Here is a 25,021-nt window from a genome sequence, read left to right as displayed (position 1 = left end):
TTTACAAAATAATGATGCTACACGCCCCATATACCCTAAAAAAACATTTTTAAACCAATTTAAAGGTCACTTCCGGTTTTCCATCCGGATATCCGAATCAGTCGGATACTGGGGTCGGATACTGGGGTCGGATATCCGACCCGGATTGGAAAATTTTTGATCCAGATATCCGACCCAGATCGGATAGAGGGGTATCCGGATCAGAATTAGTTCCAGATAGTGAAAAATGGTATCAGAGCAGCACTGCTGTCAGGTTCCCCCTAGTGTCAAGCAGCTTTGTCACTCATTCCACTGATTACTCTTCAGCACCGTCACTTACTAAAAATTGTAACTGTAAAGTTTAATTACAGCCACTGTCAAATATTAAAGGACCCCTCCAGCAAAAAAAAGTAAGCAGTTAAAATTTCACAGAGAAACAACAATCTTCTGAGAGGGAATTCTCGTTTTTTTTTTTGGGGGGGGGGGGGGGGGGGGGGGGTGGAGGTTTCAAAGGCATTTCCTAAACACCTGTAGCTAAGTCTAACTGACAAAATAGCTTGCAAGTGAGTAGGGAACCTGGCTGGTAACTTACTATTTTCAAGTTAAACTGCCATTCAGGAAATGCTGTTGAAAACAAGGAAAACCCTGACAATCCCCCATTAAGAGATAGGCCTCGATTCATAACAGGCTGTGCGATAAAATATTCTGGTCGTTAAAATACCACATTTGGTATTTTAGACCTTTGTGTGCTAATTCATAAACATTTTCACAGCTGCCTTTGAAGTTCGGTAAATTACCGCAGCCCATTGAGCGGTACAGCAGATGTGTGGCGTTATCTCTCTTTTGTTCCAAGCTGTAACTACATGCAGTAAGGACATTACAAAAGATGCATCCCCGATATCCCTTTAGAATGCCTGTTTGTTATACTGCTTCTGCTCCCTCAATCTTTGTCCATTATGCCTAGTACAAACCATACAATTTTCTGTTAAGCCCGATCTACACGATACGATTCTTTGTGCGATTCGATTACGATTCTATTTACAATCCGATTAAATCCGACATGTCCGATCGAGATTCGATTCAATTCGATTTGCCATTGCATAACAATGGCAAATCGAATCGAATCCCGATCGGACATGTCAGATTTATTCGAATCGTAAATAGAATCATAATCTAATCGCAAAAAGAATCGGATCGTGTAGATGGGGCTTTAGATTTTTCTGTTAGATTTTCTGTAATTACATTCTCTGTAAAGTACTGGTAGAGACTGGTCATTGTTTCTGAAGGTCTTCTGGTTATCTCCTGCTAGAACAATGCTTAATTGGTAGGCAGATAGATGGTTAGATAGATAATTTCCAACATGTTGGAAATTATCTATCTGGCAAGTAAATCTAACAGAAAATTGTATGGTGTGTACTAGGCATTTGCTACAGCTTAGATGAACTCCAAGAGACTTTTACATATGTCATAATTATGTGATTTTACCCACTAGTTCCTGGCATATTCAATCAGGAACTTAATGGGTTACACCGCTGAATGGTATCTGGGGAAATTTGTTTTGTTCAGGCTGTTTCTGCTTGTGTGAGTCATGCTTCCCTGCACAGACTTGCAGAGACTTTGCATTGTTAAAGGGAACCTTAACTGAATGGGGGTAAAGAGTTTCACTTACCTGGGGCTATTACCAGCCCTCTGCAGCAGTCCTGTGCCCTCGGAGCCGCTCTGGAATCCTCCGGTCCCCCGCTGTCACTTAGTTTCGTGTTTGACGACTCACCAGTCGGTCGGCCGCCATGCGCATTATTGGACGCATTCCCTGCTGCTATTAACGCTGTTGCGTACTGCAACACGTACAAAAATATGCGTTGCCGTATTCCGCACGTGTAGATATGTGACAACGCGTATCTTTGTACGCGTTGTGGTCCGCAACAGCGCTAATTGCAGTAGGGAATGCGTCCAAAAATACGCATGGCGGCCGGCCGACTGGTGAGTCGTCAAAAACGAAACTAAGTGACAGCGGGGGACCGGAGGATTCCAGAGCGGCTCCGCGGGCACAGGACTGCTGCAGGGGGCTGGTAATCGCCCCAGGTAAGTGAAACTCTTTACCCCCCGTTCAGTTAAGGTTCCCTTTAAGACTTTACCAGAGGTGCTGGTAATTATCGTCTGAATTACCGGTTGTTGTAGGCTTTATGAATTGACAATTTACTGACGAGTTGGAGGTAATTACAGCCAAGTCAGTAATTTACCTCACTGCTCGGTAATTTCAGTTTTACATGCTGTAACAAGCTTTATGAATTGACACTTTGCTAAGTGCTCGGGAAAGTCTGCTGTATTCAGCATTACTGAATGCGGTAATACTTTATGAGTTGAGGCCATAGACTAGTCCAAAACCTTGGTTCTGTCAGATTTTAAATGCATACTTTTGTTGAGTGGTTCTTTAACTTTTCATTATAGAAAACAGAGATTAAAGTACCGTATATACTCGCAATATAAGCCGACTTTTTGAGCACAAAAAGTGTGCTCAAAAGTCCCCTCTTCGGCTTATATGCGAGTCAGTGTCCTCCGGGAGTGCAAGGGGTGCAAGGGATCGTGCAACGATCCTCCACTCATGTGCTGCATCCCTGGCTGCCTCGTATGTCCCTGCACGTCCATGGCAACAGTGTATAATCCAGCATTACAACTGACCTGTGTCCCCTGGGTAAGTTGTAGCTGAGAGAGGGACATCGTCACTGCTCCACGGGCGCACAGTTTAAAACGAGTTGCCACTTCCTCCAGGGCTCCCCGCTGTGTTCAGGTCCGTGGTAGCTCAGAAGCAGTGCATGTATTAGAGTCATGTGCACCTCTGGGAATTCCCTGGTCTCTCTGCCCTGCTCATTGTTTCTCAAGGTGCCACTAGATGGCGTCATATGAGACACAGCGAACGGGACAGAAAGGCAAGGGAATACCCAGAACTGCACGTGACTGATACACGCACTGCTTCTGAGCTACCACAGAAATGGACACAGCGGGAGCCCTGGAGGAAGAGGCAACTTCGTTTTGAAGGTGCGTCTGTGGGGCAGTGACAATGCCTTTCTCTCTGCTACAACTTACCCAGGGGACACAGGTCAGTTGTAGTGCTGGGTTACACTCTATGTTGCTGCTGGGGTGCAGGGACATAAGAGAGGGGGGAGCAGGCCAACACATGTGTGGGATCATTGCACGATCCCTTACACAAGTAAGTCCCCTTGTGCTGGTGGTTACACATGTCATGCCAGCCAGGCCAGTGACATGTGTTGTTCCTTATCCCTTATCCTGCTAGGCAGACACTCCACTCCACTCGTTATTGTTGTCCCTACCATACCAGCCTGCCAGTCCACGTGTTGTCCTCCCTAACTTTCCAGCCAGCAATTCCAGTCTGAACTTGTTGTCCATGTCCCTGTCATGCCAGCCTGCCAGTCTAGAGGTGTTGTCTTTATCCCTATACTGCTAGCCAGACCCTCATTTTAATCATATGAAGGGTTGAGGTGGTACTGAACTCAGAACTTTGTATTTATGCTGTGGAAGGGGCTATACTGGGGAGGGGAGGGGGGCTTATATGCGAGTCAATCACTTTTTCCAGTTTTTCAAAGGAAAAGTGGGTACTTCGGCTTATATGCAGGTCTGCTTATATGCGAATATATACGGTAAAAGTTGTACTAGCAATCTTGACTAGGCTGCAGCACTGGAGGCTTTCAGTAGGAATGCCTTATAGAATAGCGTCGGGTTAAATTATCCCTTTACCGTGCAAGCTATAAAACCAACAATTTAAAAAACTAGTTAAAACATTGTTTGTTCATTTATTTCTTGAATTTTTTTTTTATTTAAAGTCAAGTCTGTGTATTAAACTCCAGGATTATCAGTTAATGAGCAGAATGGTGGCTAGTCACTAACAAACTCTTCAAACAGCAAGGAAGCGTATCAACATCCCTTAGATGAAGCTGTTCTGTAAGAATGGACTAAAATTGCTCCAAGCCAATGTGCTGTAGCACCCCCAAAAAATATTGGTAGCACCCTTGTAGCACTGGCAGCTGCAGGTCGGCATAAACTCCCACAGCCACACATCATGCCAGGCAGGCGGCAGCTTCATTTAACTACCTTTGGCGACTGCCTTCTCCCGTTTCCTCCTCCTCCTACCTCCCTCCCCTCCATCCTCCAAAATTAAACATTGGGCGTAGCACTTCCTCTGATGGTGACACCTGGGGGCGGGTCGCACCTCCCGCACTGTGGGGTGCGACCTGCCCCAGGGTGTCACCATCAGAGGAAGTGTCACAGACCAGGGCTATCTTGTGTGCACATTAGTGCACCGCGGTTACAAACAGTTCTGGGGGCCACTCTGTAGAAGTATAGGCTCCGCTTACTTCCATTTCTTCCGCTCTCCGATCAATTACCCTTTTTCGTGCTGGCTCCTCTCTCCAGCCAATAAGAGAAAGAGAGGCAGTCAGCAAGCCCACCCACACAACCCATCCAGGAAGCAACAGCATCCTGAGAGAGAGTGCTGCGTGCTCCAGCAAGGACAGTTGTTTCTCTGTTCAACTTCTCCCCCAGCCAGCCAGGTAAGGAGCAGACCACCAGCCAGCCGGGATCAGATGACACTGGATCCCTTCCTCGTTGTGCGAGTGTGAAATAATGCAGAGCCCTGACAGCCAGGTAGGGCTGCAGGTCACACACTTTCACACATACACACTCTTGGCTGAAAAACATCAGATCAATAGTATGCTCACAACTCCGTTTTCTGCTGAACACTAACTGTTTTGTTTTATTCTGAGGTGTATTATTTATTGAGAAACGAGCATGACTGATGTAATTTATGGCTGTCCTTTATGGAACTCACAGATCTTAGGATAAATGCACACTGCAGAGAGTTCCATAAATGGAATGCTTTAATTAGATCAATAAAAAGCAGAAAACCGAGAGCCCAATATAGTGTAGTATGTATTGGAAGATGGAGGAGAAAGCATGAAACGTAAGTATTATACTTACAAACCTGGGTTACCTCTAAGGTACCACTGTAGAGGCAGGTGGGGAGAACAAACCTGTCCCCACTCAGGACTAAGATGTCGCTCTCTGTGGATAGAGGAAAAGGAGGGTGTAGCACCCTTCCACCAAGGGTGGATATCTTGATATGTAGAGAAGTACAGAGGCGCCAGAAGGGTAAAAATCACTAAAAACTTTTAAAATGTTGGGGTGGCGGTGGTGGACCAGCCAGCCACAAAACAGACACGGATGCTGTCGATTGAAGTAATGCCCAATTTATTCACATACTCCTAAAACAAGTGGCAACGCGTTTCGCAGGTCAAAGCCCGCTTCCTCAGGCAACAACAACAAGAGTATCACACTGAAAATGACAGAGAGATGGCAACAATCAGATAACCGTGTGTGGCATAATTATATTATATATGTATGGTGTTTAGGGGACGTGACTGAACATAAGGGAATTATGTTATATAAACATATACATGCGCATATGGAATATGTGAGGTGCGGTGCACTCCCATATTATTAAAACTTGATCCATGGTAAGAGTGCATAACGAGGTCATGTACCGCAAAAAAAAAACATTTAATTAAACACAAATATTCACATACATACATACATACATACCCACATGCATATTTGCATACAGAACTACATGCCCATAATGTGTATATACATATATGAATGCGAATAAAACAAAAAGGTGGACAGTTATTAGTGAGTATTGATAATCCTTGTGGAGAAGGGAGCAAGGGGTGGGGATAATGCTCTGGGGTAGTGAGCTGCAACAAAATACTAACCGGGGTGCATAGTAAAACTATAGGGAGGAGAGTTTTTGCAAGTATAGAGTAAGAGGCAGAATAAAAAAAAAAAAACAATAATTACGAGAGTTGCAAGGTTGGCACTTACCAGCACGGTGTCCAATCAAAGCTTGGTACCTCTGTGCTAGTCGAGTGAAAATGACCGAGTTTTATAGGGGAGATAACAAGCAAAGGTGTCAATTATGACGTGTGATGGGCCGGGGGAGTGAGGGAAGGAGGCGTGGGCTAGGGTGGGAAAGACAACCAATGAGGAGGAACGTGGGCGGGGAGCGTGCAGTGAATACTAATGAAGGGCGACTATCTCATAACACTTAGGGCCCTTTTACACTTAATCAGTTGCTCTCAGTTATAACTGAAAGAAAACCGATTTTCAAAGTAATGCTCATGTTTTCCCTATGGCTTCTTTTACACTTAACGCGTTTTAACTGAAATCTTCTTCCCAATGCACTGCTATGGAAAAAACGCATACCAACGCATACTAAACGCACACCAACTGATTAAGTGTAAAAGGGGCCTTAGTTCAAAGGGGGGCTGGAGTGATGGACGGTGTGACGAGAACAGCGCACCCGCCTGTGCCATTGCGCATGTGCGGGATAGAAGGACGCGCTCTGTATTGGCCGGCATGAGTGTATACGTTTACCTACTTCCGGTACGCGAGTGGCCATGTTGGTTAGGGGAAAAGGGGAGGTGGGTTGTTGATGGAGTGTGATGTAGTATGTACAAGTATATATTACTATCTTGCGCTTAAAATAAAGATAAAAATGTGGCTCAAATAGAATATATCTATAGAGACAAGGGGGATTTGTGTAAAGGTAGCCATACACTGGTCGATTTGCTATTAGATCGACCAGCTGACAGATCCCTATCTGATCGAATCTGATCAGAGAGGGATCGTATGGCTGCCTTTACTGAAAACAGATTGTGAATCGATTTCAGCCTGAAACCAATCACAATCTGTGGAGCCGCCGCTGCCGCCTTTCCCCCCCCCCCCCCCCCCCCGCGCATACATTACCTGACGCTGGCTCCCGGGCATCTTCTCCACGCTGCACCCGCTCCATCCCGGCGCTTCCTGTGTCACTCCGTGACCAGGAAGTTCAAATAGAGCGCCCTCTATTTGAACTTCCTGGTCAAAGCAGTGACAGGAAGCGCCGGGATGGAGCGGGTGCAGCGCGGAGAAGATGCGGAGAAGACGCCCAGGAGCCAGCGTCAGGTAATGTATACCTGATCGGATCGGCCGCCACTAGCGACGCGCTCCCTACCTGCGGGCGATGGAGGATAATTTCCCGCACGGCGCGATCGACGGGCCGATCCGATTTCGGGAGGAAATCGGATCGGCGGGTGCGTTTAGCGCGAACGATTGGCAGCAGATTCGATCCCAGGATCGAATCTGCTGTCGAAACGGCCGCGAATCGGGCCAGTGTATGGCCACCTTAACAGTATATAAATCACAATAAAACGTACGTGGTTTAATTAGATCAGTTATATCTGTTTCTCAATAAAAAACAAACTACACCTTACAATACAACAAAAGTGTCCTCAGAGGAGCTCACAATCTAATCCTACCATAGTTCTAGTGTAATATCCTACTATAGTCATATGTATTTATATAGCACTGACATCTTCTGCAACACTTTACAGAGTACATAGTCATCTCACTGACTGTCCTCAGAGGAGCTCACAATCTATATAGATGTGAAAGTTTGGGCAACCTTATTAATCGTCATGATTTTCTTGTATAAATCGTTGGTTGTTACGATACAAAATGTGAAATTAAGTTTTTGGGATTTACAGAAAGTGCGCAATAATTTTTTAACCAAAATTAGGCATGTGCGTAAATCTGGGCGCTGTTGTCATTTTATTGATTCAAAAACCTTTAGAACTAATTATTGGAACTAAAATTGGCTTGGTAAGCTCAGTGACCCCTGACCTACACACACAGGTGAATCCAATTATGAGAGAGTATTTAAGGGGGGTCAACTGTAAGTTTCCCTTCTCTTTTAATTTTCTCTGAAGAGTAGCAACATGGAGGTTTCAAAACAACTCTCAAATGACCTGAAGATAAAGATTGTTCACCATCATGGTTTAGGGCAGGCATGGGCAAACTTGGCCCTCCAGCTGTTAAGGAACTACAAGTCCCACAATGCATTGCAGGAGTCCTACAGCCACAGTCATGACTCATAAAGGCAAATGTATTGTGGGACTTGTAGTTCCTTAACAGCTGGAGGGCCAAGTTTGCCCATGCCTGGTTTAGGGGAAGGATAGAGAAAGCTGTCTCAGAGATTTCAGCTGTCTGTTTCCACAGTTAGGAACATATTGAGGAAATGGAAGACCACAGGCTCAGTTCAAGTTAAGGCTCAACATGGAAGACCAAGAAAAATCTCGGATAAACAGAAGCGATGAATGGTGAGAACAGTCGCAGTCAACCCACAGACCAGCACCAAAGACCTACAACATCATTTTGCTTCAGATGGAGTCACTGTGCATCGTTCAACCATTTGGCACACTTTACTCAAGGAGATGCTGTATGCAAGAGTGATGCATAGGATGCATTTTTTCCGCCCACAGCACAAACCAAGTCGCTTGAGGTATGCTAAAGCACATTTGATCAAGCTAGCTTCGTTTTAAAATAAGGCGCTGTGGACTGATGACATTAAAATTGACTTATTTGGGCATAACAAGGGGCATTATGCATGGAGGAAAAACAACACAGCATTCCAAGAAAAACACCTGCTACCTACAGTAAAATATGGTGGTGGTTCCATCATGCTGTGTGGCCAGTGCAGGGACCGGGAATCTTGTCAAAGTTGAGGGACGCATGGATTCCACTCAGTATCATATCAGCAGATTCTGGAGACCAATCTCCAGGAATCAGTGACAAAGCTGAAGCTGTGCGGGACTGGATCTTTCAACAAGACAACGACCCTAAACACTGCTCAAAATACACTAAAGCATTCATGCAGAGGAACAAGTACAATGTTCTGGAATGGCAGTTCTCAGTCCCCGGTGCCTAAATTTATGCACCTGCATAATTTTGTTTAAACAATTATCGCACACTTTCTGTAAATCCAATAAAGTTTATTTCACTTCTCAAATATCACTGTGTGAGTCTCCTATATCCTAGGTTCTCAACGTGTGGTACGCGTACCCCCAGGGGTACTTCTGATGGTTCTAGGGGGTACTCGGGCTCGATAAACTTAACCAGGAATAACAGATTTATAGTTTTAAAAAATAATACATCTTATTTAAATAACACCAAATTAGTGTTTTAGCTAATTAAAAGTAATAGTATATGCTTGGAAATTGTTTAGAACAAATTATCATGTACTACAATCAAATATATATTTGTCAAGGGGTACTTGTGATAATGTTTACTATGCTAGGGGGTACTTGGTGAGTACTCGGTTTTAAAAGGGGTACATACCAATAACATGTTGAAAAACACTGTCCTATATGATATATTTCAATGACATTTTTTATCGTAACAACCAACGATTTATACAGGAAAATCATAACGATTAACAAGGTTACCCAAACTTTCACACGTGTGTACGTGTGTCTGGTGTCATTGATTTTTATTAGTAGAGGGGGCTTCATCCAAAGTTTCCTGTTGATGTCACTGACAGTGAACTGCACCGCTGCTAAATTCATGTAAATTTGGCCCTGCCCATGACCGGTCATTACCACAACTACTTTCCAGTGCATGGACACGCCCATATTTTGCCACAGTGCACCACAGGTCATCAGCTACCCCAGAAGTGGTCCAGCACCTGCATAGCCCTGCAAAAATCCCGGAGCTGCCCCTGCTGCCCATGTAGGGAAAACGGCATGTGAAAATAAGTATGTAGACCTTAGCCTTCAGTAACCGAAGATGAAATTCTACATCAATGGCCAGACGTCAACCTGGGCATAGTGCTACCCACTATCCCACCATGGTGCCCATGAACTGATAATCCTTGTGCCTTACATACTTTTGCCATACATATACATGTGACTTTGAATAAGGTTTCTCAGTAAACAAGTATGATGTTTTGGATGCATTAGTTTAACCAGACTCGTTATCTAATTTTAGGACATTCAAAAGGGTTCCAAAACTTAACAGTATTGTTAGAAATATGGCACTTGTTACAGGTTATGAGTCACTCACCAAGGTAGTCATCCATCAGAGAACCAATTGCAAACTAAAGTAAAGTAAAAGGAAAAAAAATGTGCGTTAGATTCCCACATGCCATCTTAGTATTAGAATACTTATTATATAAGTAAAAATTTTAATGCAAAGCTTTATCTCACCCCTGCACTGATCGCAGGGTGTCAGCGGTAGTAACTCGCCTGCTGCTCGTGAATCAGGGGTCTGAAACTCTGCCACCTTTTTGCAAAAGACCGAGGCGGCAGTTCTATTAAAAAAAAGTGTTCCAACACCTACATGGCTGAAGAGCTTCGAAACACTTCAGATAAAAGTCGGAAAAAAAAATTGCATGCCCGGAGATGTAGTCTGGGAGATGAGAGTACAGGATCAGTAATTACAGATAGGAATTTAGCACCCTGTATAAGGTTGGCAGTGGCCCCCTACATCTCTTCCTTCTGACCGATGTACATTGATTAACCGTTTAAACTTAAATAGAACGTTTTTCAGAAGTCTCTGATCACAACCTGTGTGAAAAAAAAAATCTTTATCAGCTATTGTAACAAAGTCAGCGTTGGGGTGGCAGGGGCTGTACCATGTGGATAGGTTCCACCTCTCTGTCACTATTCACAGAGGAATGATTTACTGTTTGTTTCTCCACTGCCCTCACACACACTGCTTTTTCAAAGATCATATGAGAACAGGTAAAAGATTTTTCAGCTACAGATAAAGGGTCTGAAGAGAAGGAGGCTTACTTTATTCCCGTTTTTTGCATGCTTACAGCCCCCATTCAGAATTAACTCTTCCAGCTGTAATTTCTGTTTACGCTACGTGAGGCAGAGAGAGACGCAGGAGCAGCTGATGAGTTATTTACACACTATATCATTATTTATTGTATTTATAAAAGCGCCAACATATTACGCAGCGCTGGAAATTAGTTAAAGTTACAGACAATAGTTAGGGGTGACATACAGCAATAAGACAATACAGGAATACAAAATAAAAAAAAAACAGGATCACACAGCACAGTAGAAGTACAAGGTAATGCTTGGTCACTGCAAGGGAGCATGGGGATTAGGCAAGTTAAGTTCACTGAAATGCATAGCATGGGTGCACAGTAATGGAGGTGCATGATCAGGTAGGACACACAAGGAACAGGACCCTGCCCAAAGGCTTACAATCTAGAGGGAGAGGTAGGGACATGAAAGGTAGGGGACCAGAGTTCAGCTGCGGGTTTAAAACACCAGTGAGGGGTGGTAGGCCAGAGTGAAAAGATGAGTTTTGAGGGCCTTCTTGAAGATGTTGAAAGAGGGGGCTGCCCTAATGGGTGGAGTTAGGCAGTTCCATAGCGTTGGAGCAGCTCTTGAGAAGGCGTGGAGGCATGGATGGGACTCTTTTAAAGGACAACGATCTGTAAAACCTTTAAACGACTTCCGATGCGAATATGATTTAAAAAGATTACTCAAAAGTACACCCTAGCCGCTCACTCTTCTCCTCCAATGAACTTCGCAAGGGGGGCAGTCTGGCGAAGTTCATTGGAGGAGAAGTGTGAGCGGCTAGGGTGTACCTTTGAGTAATCTTTTTAAATCATATTCGCATCGGAAGTCGTTTAAAGGTTTTACAGATCGTTGTCCTTTAAAGAGTACTTATTTTTACAAAGTTAATTAAAATTCTAAATGACACATTACCAGTTATTACTAGCAAATGGCAATACAAAGGCTTTTCTTCTCCTTTCATTTTTTTACGTGAAGGAAAAAAAAGTGACATTTACAGAGAACAGTTTTTACTGTGGGCATTACTAGGGAAAGCTATGTTCAGCACATCCAGCATACAGAGACAGTCCTCACTGGCTGTAATCCTGTGTCTGGAATCTCTTCAGAATGATAGAAAGCAGAAATACAGCATCTTTTACTCATCTAGGGCTTCTTCCAGCCCATCGCCACAATACCGGTCAACTGCGTTGTCCCGCTGGCCGCCGGTAAAGAACCTGACTCCACAGGCAAGTCAGCTCTTCTGCGCCTGCACGAATGCCCGCGCAGGCACAGAAGAGTCGACCCACTGTCACGGTCGCAATCTTTACCCGTGGGACAACGTGGAGGACCAGTACTTCTGCGAGGGACTGAGACTGCTGCTAGGTGCTGGAAGAAGCCCCAGGTGAGTAAAATCTTTTGAATCATATTTGCATCGGAAATCCTTTAATGTAAATCTCTTTTCTGCCCTGCACAGATGGACATGTGTCAGCAAGGGTAGCTCACCCACCGTGTGTAAATCAAAGGTCATTGTCAATACGGTCACAGCCATTTTTATCTGAAATCTTCCAATGCATGAGGTACAAAGGGGGCATAATCCACAAGATGCCTCTTCACCATGGATGCACCAGGTTTAATATATATATATATATATATATATTTTTTTTTTCCCTGGTTTTTGTCCACTAAAGCTAGGTGCGTCTGATGGTTAGGCGCGTCTTATAGTCTGAAAAATACTGTAAACTGGCTCTATTTTATTGGTAAGCCCCACAACACATGGTCACTCTGTATGGACTCTATAGTGGAAGGTTTATCAGATATTCCATAAGGGACTCCTCGATTCGTTCCTAGTTGAGGCCTAGTTTTGTTCACTTGAATGAAAATCAGGGCAAAATCTCTGCAATTTTTCATCATGATTCTCATGCAAGTGAATAAGAGCATTTTTCAAAACACAAACGTTGCCAAATCGCTTGCAAAAATGCTGCAAATGTTCCAGGCTTAAAGGGAACCTAAACCAAGGGGGTGGGGGGGAAGTTTCACTTACCTGGGGCTTCTACCAACCCCTGCAGCCTGTGCCCGTGAAGTCAATAAACGATCCTTCAGTCCCCTGCCGCAGCTAAGTTTCGTTTTGCCTCGACAGGCCACTGCACCAGGGTGGCCTCGTTCCTGTCGCTGGGAGCATCCTGTGCAGACACAGTAGGAGATTCTCTCCTACTGCACAGTGGCCATCAACTGGCCAGTCGAGGCAAAACAAAACACCCGCGTTAGGGGATCGGAGGATCATTGATTGATTTTTGCGGGCACAGGGTGGCTGCAGGGCACTGGTAGAAGCCCCAGGTAAGTGAAACTCTTTTTTCCCCCTTAGGTTCCCTTTAAAGGACAAACTGTAGTGAGAGGTATGTGGAGGCTGCCATATTTATTTCCTTTTAAGCAAGACAAGACAAGACAAAGGCGTTAGTAACTCACTTCCCTAGGACACAGATGCTGACAAGCCAGTCTTCTTCCGGTCCTTGGAGGCTCTCAATCCCTATTGGAGAGATCGCCGCTTGTCACATGACGGCAGACAACAATCTCACCATAGGAGTAGAGTGCCACCCAGAGGATTGATGGAGAATTGCAGCGCTGGATCCCAGGAGATGAGTAATACGCAGAGATTGCTGCAGACTCTCTGGGGGAATGTTTTTTTTTTTACTTTGCTTTTAGGGTCTAAAAGTTAAAGAAATTGTGCGAGGGAGATTAAAGAGAAATTCCACCTTGGGTGCCACAAACTATGTTTTAAGCTAGCAAGTACTAACACCAACCTTTTTTATTACTTAATTATTTGGGTTTTGTGTGCATAAACATTTTGAGCCATTTTCGGGAGATAGGAGCATCAAAGCCTGTTGCTGGTCAATTGATTAGTGAAGGTTTTAAAAATGAATAATACTGTAAAGCATTTTGTCCTGTGCAGCCAAATACATCTGCACCACGGCTGAAATTTCTGGACATTCTCCCAGTAACTATTCACCAAACAGGGTGCAGAGTGTAAGGCTATGTTCACATTATAAATCGCAAATACTAAGCATTTTTGTGAGCAATTCTTTCAAATGATTTCCGGCGTTTTCTGAGCATTGGGCGAATTTGTGTAAGTGCTGTTCTAAGCGCTTTTGATGAGCAATTTAGATATTCACTTCCTGACATTAGTCAGGAAGTGAACTCTTTGACCTCGAAAAGAATGAATACAACATATTTATTCTTAAAAGCGCTTGGGAAATCGCTATACAAAGTGCTTAGCGATTTCCCTATAGCTTCCATTGAGCAAAAGTGCTCAGAAAACGGTACAGGCAGCGCTTTTGGAAGCGGATTGTAATCGAACCGCTCATATGTGAACACTCTCATAGGGAATCATTGCACAAGCGCTTTTAGGGCGATTTCTAAAATCACCAGTGCTTAAAAAAAAATAAATGCACAAACATTCAGTGTGAACAAGCCCTAAGGGCTGGTTCACAGTGCTCAGTTGTGTTGCAAAATAATTCTGCATGTGAACTCACTACCCAACTCACTACCCATACGATTCTATGGGCCTGTTTACAGTACTGCATTGTTTTAAAATCTATGTCCAGCCTCCATTGCAGTTCACACTCATAACCAGTGTGTTATGCAACAGACAACTGTGAATCCAGCCTAACAATGCTAAGGCAGCAAAGAACAGCAATTTAAACAGTTTTTAACAATTCTTACTTGGCTGCAGACTTTAATGGATTTCAATAACAGTGAATTGCATAAACTGTGCAGCACTTAAAGAGAATCTGTATCATCAAAACGTCCCCCTGGGGGGTACTCACCTCGGGTGGGGGAAGCCTCAGGATCCTAATGAGGCTTCCCACGCCGTCCTCCGTCCCTCAGGGATCTCGCTGCAGCCCTCCGTACAACGGCGACGTAAATATTTACCTTCCCGTCTCCTGCGCAGGCGCTCTGGCGGCTCCAAAGTAGGCAGAAATACCCGATCGCCGTCGGATCTGCTCTACTGCGCAGGCGCAAGTCTCCGGCGCCTGCGCAGTAGAGCGGACCCGACTGAGATCGGGCATTTCCGTCTACTTCGGAGCCGAAAGCAGCCACAGCGCCCCGCTGGAGCCTGCAAAGGTAAATATTGAATCAACAGTCGGCTCTGTCGCCGGCTGTTCGGAGGGCTGCAGCGAGACCCCCGTGGGACAGAGGACAGCATGGGAAACCTCATTAGGATCCTGAGGCTTCCCCCACCCGAGGTGAGTACCCCCCAGGGGATCTTTTTGATGTTACAGTGTCTCTTTACGTATAAGACAGTTTTCTTTCAACACAAGTGGAATTTATTTATAAAAGGAGTACTGAATTTTTTCGGACTGTAAGACGCTCCGGACCAGAAGACGCACCAAGGTTTAGAGGACAAAACCAAGGGGGAAAAAATATAAACCTGGTGTGTCCATGGTCTAGGAGCATCTTATGAACCCACTATACTGTTTATACATACAAGCTACTAGGTATAATGTGTAATATTAAAGGGAACCTAAACTAAAGAAGAAAACAAAAAGTTTAACTTAACTTGGGCTTCTACCAGCCCCCGGCAGCCGCGCTGTACCCGCACCATCACTAAGTGATCCTCCAGTCCCTCGCAGTGACCCTCTTCCGCCAACTGGGTGAGTTGACGGCACTACACGTACCCGGCCATGTAACCGGGAGTGTTTTGCGCATGCGCAGCAGAGATTTTTGCGTACTGCACATCAGGGGCCGCACATCCAAATGAGAGTCTATCACACATCATGAATACACATTACCTCATTCCAAACACTAATCACCTTCAGGCCTCTTGCACACTACATGCGATTCTGATTTTTTTATCTTATCCAATTAAAAAAAACGTAATGCATGCTGCTTTTAATCGGAATCCAAAATCGGACACACACACACACACACACACACACACACACACACACACCCTATATATATATCGAATGTAGTGTACAAGAGGCCTCACAGTCACACAGCAGGGATCCGCTCTACTTCCTCTAAAGCAGGTGTGTCAAACCCAAATACAAAGTGGGCCAAAATTGAGCGCTGGGACCAAGTCGCGGGCCGACCTCAATGTCTAGTGTCCACCTCTCTCCCTTATTAAGTTCGCTGGTGTCCAATAGCCCCCCTCCATCCCCTATGCAGTCTCCTGATGTGTAGCGGTCCTCCCTTCCTCATCTATACAATTCTCTGATGTTTAGTGGTCCTCTCTCCCCTATACAGTTCCCTGGTATCTAGTGCTGTCCCCCTCCTTCCCCTATACAGTTCCCTGATGTCTAGTGGCCCGCTTCCCTCTCCTACACAGTTCCCTGGTGTCTAGTGCTTTCCCCGTCCTCTTCTGGTTTCCCTAGTGATCTAGGGCAGTGATGGCTAACCTTGACCGACCGACCGACCCTCCGGGCCGGCCCATTGTGTCGGGCCTAGGGTCGGTCACGGAAAGACTCTCCAGGTACCTGGACCACATCCTCCGTCCATTACTGACACATATTCCGTCACATCTTAGAGCAGGGGTCTCAAACTCGCGGCCCGCGGGCCATTTGCGGCCCTCGATACAATATTTTGTGGCCCTCGCCGGCAAAAGCTTCCTTATAGTTCGCTTCAGTGCTCCCAAGTAATCCGCCGCATCCCCGCCGCTAAACGAGGGCTGCAGAGCCCCCAAATCGCCCGGGGGGCAATCCGCTGGCATTTCCTGGAAGGGGCAGAGCTTTCAGCTTCAGCTCTGCCCCTTCTGATGTCAATTGCCGCCCCTTTCTGTGAATGAAGAGTGAGAGGGGCGGGCAGAGGCGCCGCGATTGTGAAATGTCTTATGCGGCCCAGCCTCATCTTGACTTTGCTTCCTGCGGCCCCCAGGTAAATTGAGTTTGAGACCCTTGTCTTAGAGACACTATTGATGTCTTGGGGGGTCTTAGGTCCTCGTGGTGTAGAGACGACCTGGTGGTAACCATTGATGTTACAAGTCTCTACAGTAGGATTCCACACCCTGATGGCATTAGTGCTGTGAGAATGTTTTTGGACAGGGAGAACAAAGATGACTCCTATAACGCTTTCATTTGCGAGTGTCTACAATTCGTTCTCACACACAACGCTTTCTTGTTCAGGGATACTTGGTACCAGCAGGTGTCGGGCACCGCAATGGGGACCCCGGTTGCTTGTTCTTACGCCAACCTTTTTTTGGGTGCTTGGGAAGGAGGGTATCTGCTTCCTCGATCTCTAATTGGCTGTTACACAAGATGGTGTTGTAACAAGGGGTTATCGCAAACCCACTGCTTCCAATACCATCCTACATTGTAATAGCTATCACCCCAAACACGTTACAGAATCCCTTCCCTTTGGTCAGTGTCACAGACCGCGAGCCGGTCTGCGGGTGGGGTAAATCGATCAGCGTCAGAAATCCTCTTACACGGTCATTTGTTCATCACGAAGGGTAACCCGCATTCGCAATTTGATGAACTGACTCGCGAAGGGAGCGTTCTGATACCAACCGAATCACTCCACACACATATACAATTCAAAGATCTGCCACCAAGCGAGTTACACAGCCCGCTACTGTAATTTTACTAGGACTTCGAGAACACTTTAGTAACCCCTAGCAGTATGCAAGAATCTGGGCCAGATCGTTATGTCTGGGCCGGGTTCTCGCATACGGGTTATAAATGTATACTTCTATTAAACACAGGGTAGCGAGTTCAGGAGAATAGGTACGATTGTGTATGTTCAGCAACAGGTCATAACCGCTAAACGATTTTTAAACGTTTAATAACACAAATGCATTACATACAGTTATATACACCTATTAACATATAAAACACAGAGCTTAAAAATAAAAGGAATAAAACAGAAAGTTCTTACTTAGTTAGCTGAGCAGTCCATTTGAATCATGAAGAAAATAGTCCAGTTTAAACGTAGGCATTCAGCTTAAAAGTCCTTTGTACACAACATGCGCCCGGTTCTTCCGTGAGCACATGTCTGGACTTCCCTAGTCGATGTAAATTGAAGAACTGGGTGGAGTTCCTTGCAAACGCTTTTTACTGACCAGAGTTTTGGGGCGGTCACTACCTGGAAAGTAGGTGTGTTGGAGGCAGGGTTACCTCCTGGCAAGTCAGGTTACCACCCACAGACTTGGAGCAAGGAATGTACCAATTATTAATAATTTGTGTAATTCCGCCCCAGATGGGTGCATCGCAGATCCGAGACCATATTCATAAGCAGCATGCGACTCTGTATTAAATGAGACTATACACGCCTAGTCTAACGAATTTGCTCTACGCATGCCGGATAAAGCGGGTTCTCAATTGATTCCTGATAGCTAGAGAAGGATAATTCATGTGAATTATAGACCTGTTTCCTAGGTATCAGGAAATGTAATTTTGGTCTTGCTGTGACAAACCTATTTTGAATTATTAATAAGTTAACGTTCCCTTTGTGTGAAGCTATACGCTTGGAGGGAAATTTTGAATCTCAACCAGTTTGAGCTGGTTTTCCTTTTGGGGAAAGATGAGCTATGTACCAAATGGCTTCTCGGCAGGGGAGCTAGCCAAGTGTGAATTCTGTCCTGACCTGAACAGGATGTGGGGGGAGGTTACTGTACTCAGTAAGAGAGAGGGAAATTGACATCTATTGTGCATTTACCCAAGACTGACAGGGACTGCGCACGACTATTGCGAAAATCGCTGGCGTTTACGCGCACGACCTCCGTAATGTTCGTCACATCTCCCTCCTACCAGCCGGACGCACAGAGTGGGTCTGCATGACCCGCTCTACGCGGCGCTTAGCTACTGACCGGGTTCTCGACTTCTTATCTGACTGCCCGTTAGACAACTCACCAGAAGCGTAAGGCCTCATGGTCCGGTGTGTCCCAGTGTCCGCTTTGCGGACGGTGCGATGCCCACCAACAGGCTTACCGCTAAAGGCCTGGCTGGGTTTGCGTAGCGCTTCCTGTAAGGGAGAGAGTCGCTGGCTGACATCCGGGTCACTTCCTGACTCTCGGGTGTCAGCCTGCGAATCTGGAAGCAGCGTGGCATACCCCTGCTCTAACTGACTACACCTTGGCACAACATTTTGGTCAGCACAACCTAGGTGGACATTAGAGTACATTTTAAAAAACGAATTAGCCTTTACCTGGGTGGCGAGGCTTGCCCCTTCTCCAGGAAGGATAGAGGGTGGACCTGTGGGCAGTTTTGCACTGGGTTGCTTCTGCAAGGGGAAGACCTGCAAGGGTGAGACAGGGAAGGAACGGCCTGTCTCCACCAGCTGTTTGTTAACAGCAGACAATGGTGGAGCACTCTGGCTGTCATAGCAGGAGGGGAGGTCTAGGCCCCCAGCTGCCTGCTCTGACACCTGGCCTGCTTCCACTGCCCTGGACGGATATGACCCAGGCAAAACAAGACTGTTACCTCTTAGATTAGAGACTGTCACATTTAAACATACATCATTTTTAGCACTGTGAGATTCAGCATGAAAGCTATTAGCAACATCTGGTACAACATTAACATCACAGTTACGTTCATTTTTCACATGTACACAGGTATCTGGAACAACAGTGACAGGTTTAGAGTCAGACAAACCGTGACTAGACAGCTGTCCATTAGAAACAGGTACCGCTTCCTTCCCTCCTTCCCTAGGAGGGCTAGGTACCATTACCCTGGCTGCCTCCCTCTGTCCCACCCCAAGCTTGTACAGTACCTGAGTGGGTCCAGACTGGCAATCCGGGGTGTTGATCACAGGTTCATAAAAGGATCGTAGGGTGCCAAGATCGGTGCCCAACAGCACAGGCACTGGGATGTCATCTGTCACCCCCACAACTTTTGACTGGCGGCCCCTTCCCCAATCGAGAACAACACGAGCTTTGGCGATGCGTGCGTGTGTGCCACCAACTCCCAAAAGTGTGACACGCTCATTAGGCAGGAAATTCTCCCTGGCTACAAGATGAGAGCGAACCAAGGTAAGCTCTGCGCCTGTGTCGCGGAAACCAACAGCGATCTGGTCGTTAACTTCCACGACTTGATGATTTCTGGAAAGTCGAGGATTTGCTGCTCCCATGACGAGGTAGGCGTGTGCAGTAGAGGATGCGCTAGCCACTTCTGCGCTAGGCTCTGGAGACGGCGTCCTCACCTCGGGGCAGGCAGACTTGAGGTGTCCTCGCTGTCCACAGTGGTAACACTTCGGAACATATGTGGCATCAGACGGATGAGTAGCAGGTGCAGCATCCGGCCTCTGTGGCTGTGGGACCCAATTCCCACGGTTAGCAGGGGGAGGAGAGCTGGGTTGCATAGGTCTCCCCCCTCTCCAGCTCTGGGCTGGAGGTTTGCGGCTGTCCGGCACACGGGTGGCCACAAAAGTGTCTGCAAGTTCTGCTGCAGTTTTGGCGGAGTCCGGCTTCCGCTCCAAGACAAACTGCCGGACATCTGGAGTGCAGCAGTTCAGCAACTGCTCCTGCACGATGAGGTCCTCCAGACCTTGGTGAGAGTCTTTTTTGAGGCCCCGTGACCACTGCCTGAACACAGTCAGCAGGCGACTCTCCAGGTCGGTGTAAGAGTCGGTGTGGCCTTTCTGCAGGGAGCGAAACTTTTTGCGATAGACCTCTGGGGTCAACTGATATTTGGCGATAATTGCAGCTTTTATCGCAGCATAGTCATTGTCTTTCTCAGCGGGTAAGTCCACAAACGCCTCAAGCGCTTTGTCCCGCAAGTTGGGTGTCAGATATCTCGCCCACTGCTCCTGGGGCAGATGATGCTGACGACAAGTCTTTTCAAAGGAGTGTAAATAAGTGTCCGGGTCGGTTCCCTTCTCCATTTCTGGGAACTTAAACTTTGGAGTCCCAAACGGGCCTGCTGTGGGCCGGGGTTCCGGAGCACTTTGCGAGGGATTTTGGCCTTGCGCTCGCAGGTTGGCCATTTCAAGGTCATGTCTGCGTGCGGCTGCTCTCTCCTCTCTTTCTGCTTCTCTCTCAGCAAACCACCGGCGCTCGGAGGCTTCCCGTTCCGCCTGCTCCCGGCGTTCTGAGGCTTCCATTTCCGCCTGGCGCTGGCGTTCTGCACGGTCAGCATTTTCTCTGACAATCTGCATGTACAGCTCAGGATTTGTCTCCAACAGCCTTTGTAATCCAGGTTGCATTCCAGCATCAGGAACACAGAACAGGTTGGCATGGGCGGGCTCCTGCCGGCCACCATGCTCCTCAGCAGTTACAGCGACCGGTTCAGACGCGGTCCCGTTTTCCTCTGGGTCTGGAAGTGGGTTGCTTTGCTCCAACCGCTCACTTTCCTCTGCCCCAGTTACAGCACCATCTGAACCAGGAGTGTGCTCTCCCAGCATCTGCTCCGGCTGGGTATTCAGTCGCAACAAGTCCTCAATCAATTGCGATTTCTTTTTTCTATAAGTCACAATGCCTTTTTCTTCACACAAGTTCACTAGGTCTGCCACTGCCATTTTCTTGTATCTTGCTGCAGCCATTTTTGCCAAATAAAAGATAGGATAGGAAAAGAGATTGGGGGGGAACTCTGTGCTACACGTTTAGTCTATATAAATGGTAATGCACCGGTTATCAACCACAGATTTTTGATCTGTTCTGGCAGGTTAATCAAATAACGTTGCCGTTGATGTTCTGAACATACACAAATCCCAAAAAGCTGCCAAACAAATGTCACAGACCGCGAGCCGGTCTGCGGGTGGGGTAAATCGATCAGCGTCAGAAATCCTCTTACACGGTCATTTGTTCATCACGAAGGGTAACCCGCATTCGCAATTTGATGAACTGACTCGCGAAGGGAGCGTTCTGATACCAACCGAATCACTCCACACACATATACAATTCAAAGATCTGCCACCAAGCGAGTTACACAGCCCGCTACTGTAATTTTACTAGGACTTCGAGAACACTTTAGTAACCCCTAGCAGTATGCAAGAATCTGGGCCAGATCGTTATGTCTGGGCCGGGTTCTCGCATACGGGTTATAAATGTATACTTCTATTAAACACAGGGTAGCGAGTTCAGGAGAATAGGTACGATTGTGTATGTTCAGCAACAGGTCATAACCGCTAAACGATTTTTAAACGTTTAATAACACAAATGCATTACATACAGTTATATACACCTATTAACATATAAAACACAGAGCTTAAAAATAAAAGGAATAAAACAGAAAGTTCTTACTTAGTTAGCTGAGCAGTCCATTTGAATCATGAAGAAAATAGTCCAGTTTAAACGTAGGCATTCAGCTTAAAAGTCCTTTGTACACAACATGCGCCCGGTTCTTCCGTGAGCACATGTCTGGACTTCCCTAGTCGATGTAAATTGAAGAACTGGGTGGAGTTCCTTGCAAACGCTTTTTACTGACCAGAGTTTTGGGGCGGTCACTACCTGGAAAGTAGGTGTGTTGGAGGCAGGGTTACCTCCTGGCAAGTCAGGTTACCACCCACAGACTTGGAGCAAGGAATGTACCAATTATTAATAATTTGTGTAATTCCGCCCCAGATGGGTGCATCGCAGATCCGAGACCATATTCATAAGCAGCATGCGACTCTGTATTAAATGAGACTATACACGCCTAGTCTAACGAATTTGCTCTACGCATGCCGGATAAAGCGGGTTCTCAATTGATTCCTGATAGCTAGAGAAGGATAATTCATGTGAATTATAGACCTGTTTCCTAGGTATCAGGAAATGTAATTTTGGTCTTGCTGTGACAAACCTATTTTGAATTATTAATAAGTTAACGTTCCCTTTGTGTGAAGCTATACGCTTGGAGGGAAATTTTGAATCTCAACCAGTTTGAGCTGGTTTTCCTTTTGGGGAAAGATGAGCTATGTACCAAATGGCTTCTCGGCAGGGGAGCTAGCCAAGTGTGAATTCTGTCCTGACCTGAACAGGATGTGGGGGGAGGTTACTGTACTCAGTAAGAGAGAGGGAAATTGACATCTATTGTGCATTTACCCAAGACTGACAGGGACTGCGCACGACTATTGCGAAAATCGCTGGCGTTTACGCGCACGACCTCCGTAATGTTCGTCACAGTCAGTTTCTGTGTTTATGCAGAAACAATACCAAATTTCAAACAGGCAGAAGAGCTTAAATTAAGACTCCTTGCTCGAGGTTACAATGAAAGCAGCCTCAACGCAGCTATCAGAAAAGCCATCGATAGAGATAGGTCTGAGTTGGTCAAAAAAAGGGAACGTAAAAAAAACCCTCAAACGGTCCGGGAGCATTCTCATTCGAATTCTCCCCTATGGCCAACCAAATCAAGTGGACCTTCAGTAAGAACTGGTCCCTCCTATTGGAAGACCCAATACTGGAAAATATTTTGCCACCTCAACCACTTGTAGCCTTCAAATGGGCACCCACTATTGGTGATCTTCTGGTGCATAGTGATTTTCGAGAAGACCCACAGCGCACCTGGCTGAGTGATTTTGCCTCCACAGGGAACCATCGTTGTGGCTTTTGTAAAGCTTGTCCCCTAATGAAGACTGTTAAATCCTTTCAGTTGGGCCCTGTACAGTGCAATATTACTTTTTTTGCCACATGTAGAACTAAATTTGTTGTATATGCCATGTGGTGTCCATGCCAACGTTTCTACATTGGCAAGACGACTAGGATGGCTAAAGAACGAATTTTGGAACACGTTCGCCTCCTTCCTAAAAACAAAGGTTGTCCATGGATTGTCGAGCATATGTCTACAGCCCACCATAGCAATCCAAATCTTTCTTTCTTTCGCTTGTATTGACGTTTGTAATGCCCCAGGCAGGGGCGGAGATAGGAGGAAACTTTTACTCAGACAGGAAGAGCATTGGATTTTGCGCACAAATGCCATGGGAGCTTTGGGTCTTAACGACTATGTCGATCCTGCCTGTTTCTTAGATCCTTAATACTCTTGGTGTCTCCGTATTTATCTCTGAACTACCTATTGTTGCCTTTTTGGTTCCCACCATGGCCATTTAGGACCCTTTTTGCTTGAGTGTATGCTTAGAGGGGTACAACAATTTTTAAACATTTTTATAGATTTTTTGTACTTTTAGAGACATTTTTCTATAATAAAGTTGTGTGTATTTTTATGCATTTTGTAAGCCATGCTGGGACCCAATTGGTGCCCTAACTTTGTGGTGCCTGTTCTCTAGACATTTTCCAACTCCACTCTCTTTTTCCTAATATCTCAGTGTTCCATTTTTCTCTTTTCCTTTTTCTCCTTTTCCCCCCTCTTTTCTCTTTTTTTTTCACTGCTTCTCACTCTTTCTCCTCTTCCTTTCACTTCCCTCTTGGTACACTTTGTTATCCCGCCTCCTTTGACACTTTGGCCCTGATGTTGTGCCCTTTTTCCAGGCTACAGTGGCAGTCATGGTGCTAATAAGCACAAATACGTAAGATTCCCTCCGTATCCACTTTTTTGACTAGAGGTTTCACATGGGCATAAGTATTTGATATTATTCATTATATTATCTCTTACAGCATGCCTACGTGCGCTTCATTACATACTGTACGTTTATCCTACAAGTATGTTAGCGTAGCGTGGTCTGTTGTCATACCACGCAGTTTTGTTTACTGCGGGTGGGACTTCCCAGTAGCCATAGCAACTACCCTCCATCCCCACTATTCGCCGGTGGGTGCGCTGTCATGGGCTGCTGTGCAGTGACGTCATTCGGTACGCATGCAGCCAGCCTTAACACGACTGTGCATTCCACCGAGCGCTTCCTGGACATTGGGACTCCTCTGGACCAGTGCGCACATGGCGGACCGGATGGGCGTAATTTGCTAGACGCTCATTTCATTCCGCCAGCGTTCTAACACATTTGTGCACTTACCTCAGAAGAAGCTTGGCATAAGCCTACGCGAAACGGTCTTTAGGCCGTGCACCTCACTGGCGCCCACACCCGCTGCCTCCCATCAACACCCAGGTACAGCTTTGGACACTTTTTTTTTTTTATTTCAAGCACCCATTGATGTTTCATCAAGAATGTTTGTTTGTGTCACTATGCCAATTATTAAACTATAGTGCCAGATTTTTCTGCTCTCCTGTATTTTTGCAAAGATCTAGTATCTGTCGTGAGCACATAGTTTACTGGGTGTTTTTGCCTGCTGCCTGCAGCGCTTACCCGTGTGCCTGCCAGCTCTCCCATAATAATGGCTAACCTTGGCACAGCAGCTGTGACAAAACTACAAATCCCATCATGGCTCTGCCTTTCCGAATTATGCTTAGAGCTATCAAAATATTGCAATGCCTCATAGGACTTGTAGTTCCTCCACAGCTGGAGTGCCAAGGTTAGCCATCTAATATAGCTTTCTCTGGTGGTCTAGAGTGGGCCAGACATAATGCAAGGTGGGGAAACCACCTGGGGGCCAAATGATGACTCCGAGG

The 25,021-nt window shown here is 46.0% G+C and overlaps 1 protein-coding gene across 1 annotated transcript in view; it reads right to left on the bottom strand.

Moving 5' to 3' along the window:
* POLR2G (RNA polymerase II subunit G) overlaps positions 1-25,021 on the bottom strand; it is an 81,489-nt gene that overhangs the window by 7,526 nt on the left and 48,942 nt on the right. Inside the window, exon 7 of the mRNA XM_068259721.1 lies at positions 9,931-9,964. Within this exon, the coding sequence (XP_068115822.1) occupies positions 9,931-9,964 (34 nt within the window). The remainder of the gene's footprint in view (positions 1-9,930; positions 9,965-25,021) is intronic.

This window comes from Hyperolius riggenbachi, chromosome 11 (assembly GCF_040937935.1).
Source record: "Hyperolius riggenbachi isolate aHypRig1 chromosome 11, aHypRig1.pri, whole genome shotgun sequence".
NCBI lineage: Eukaryota > Metazoa > Chordata > Amphibia > Anura > Hyperoliidae > Hyperolius > Hyperolius riggenbachi.
Note: the sequence above shows the minus strand (reverse complement) of the source record. Positions and strands in the feature narration are given on the sequence as shown.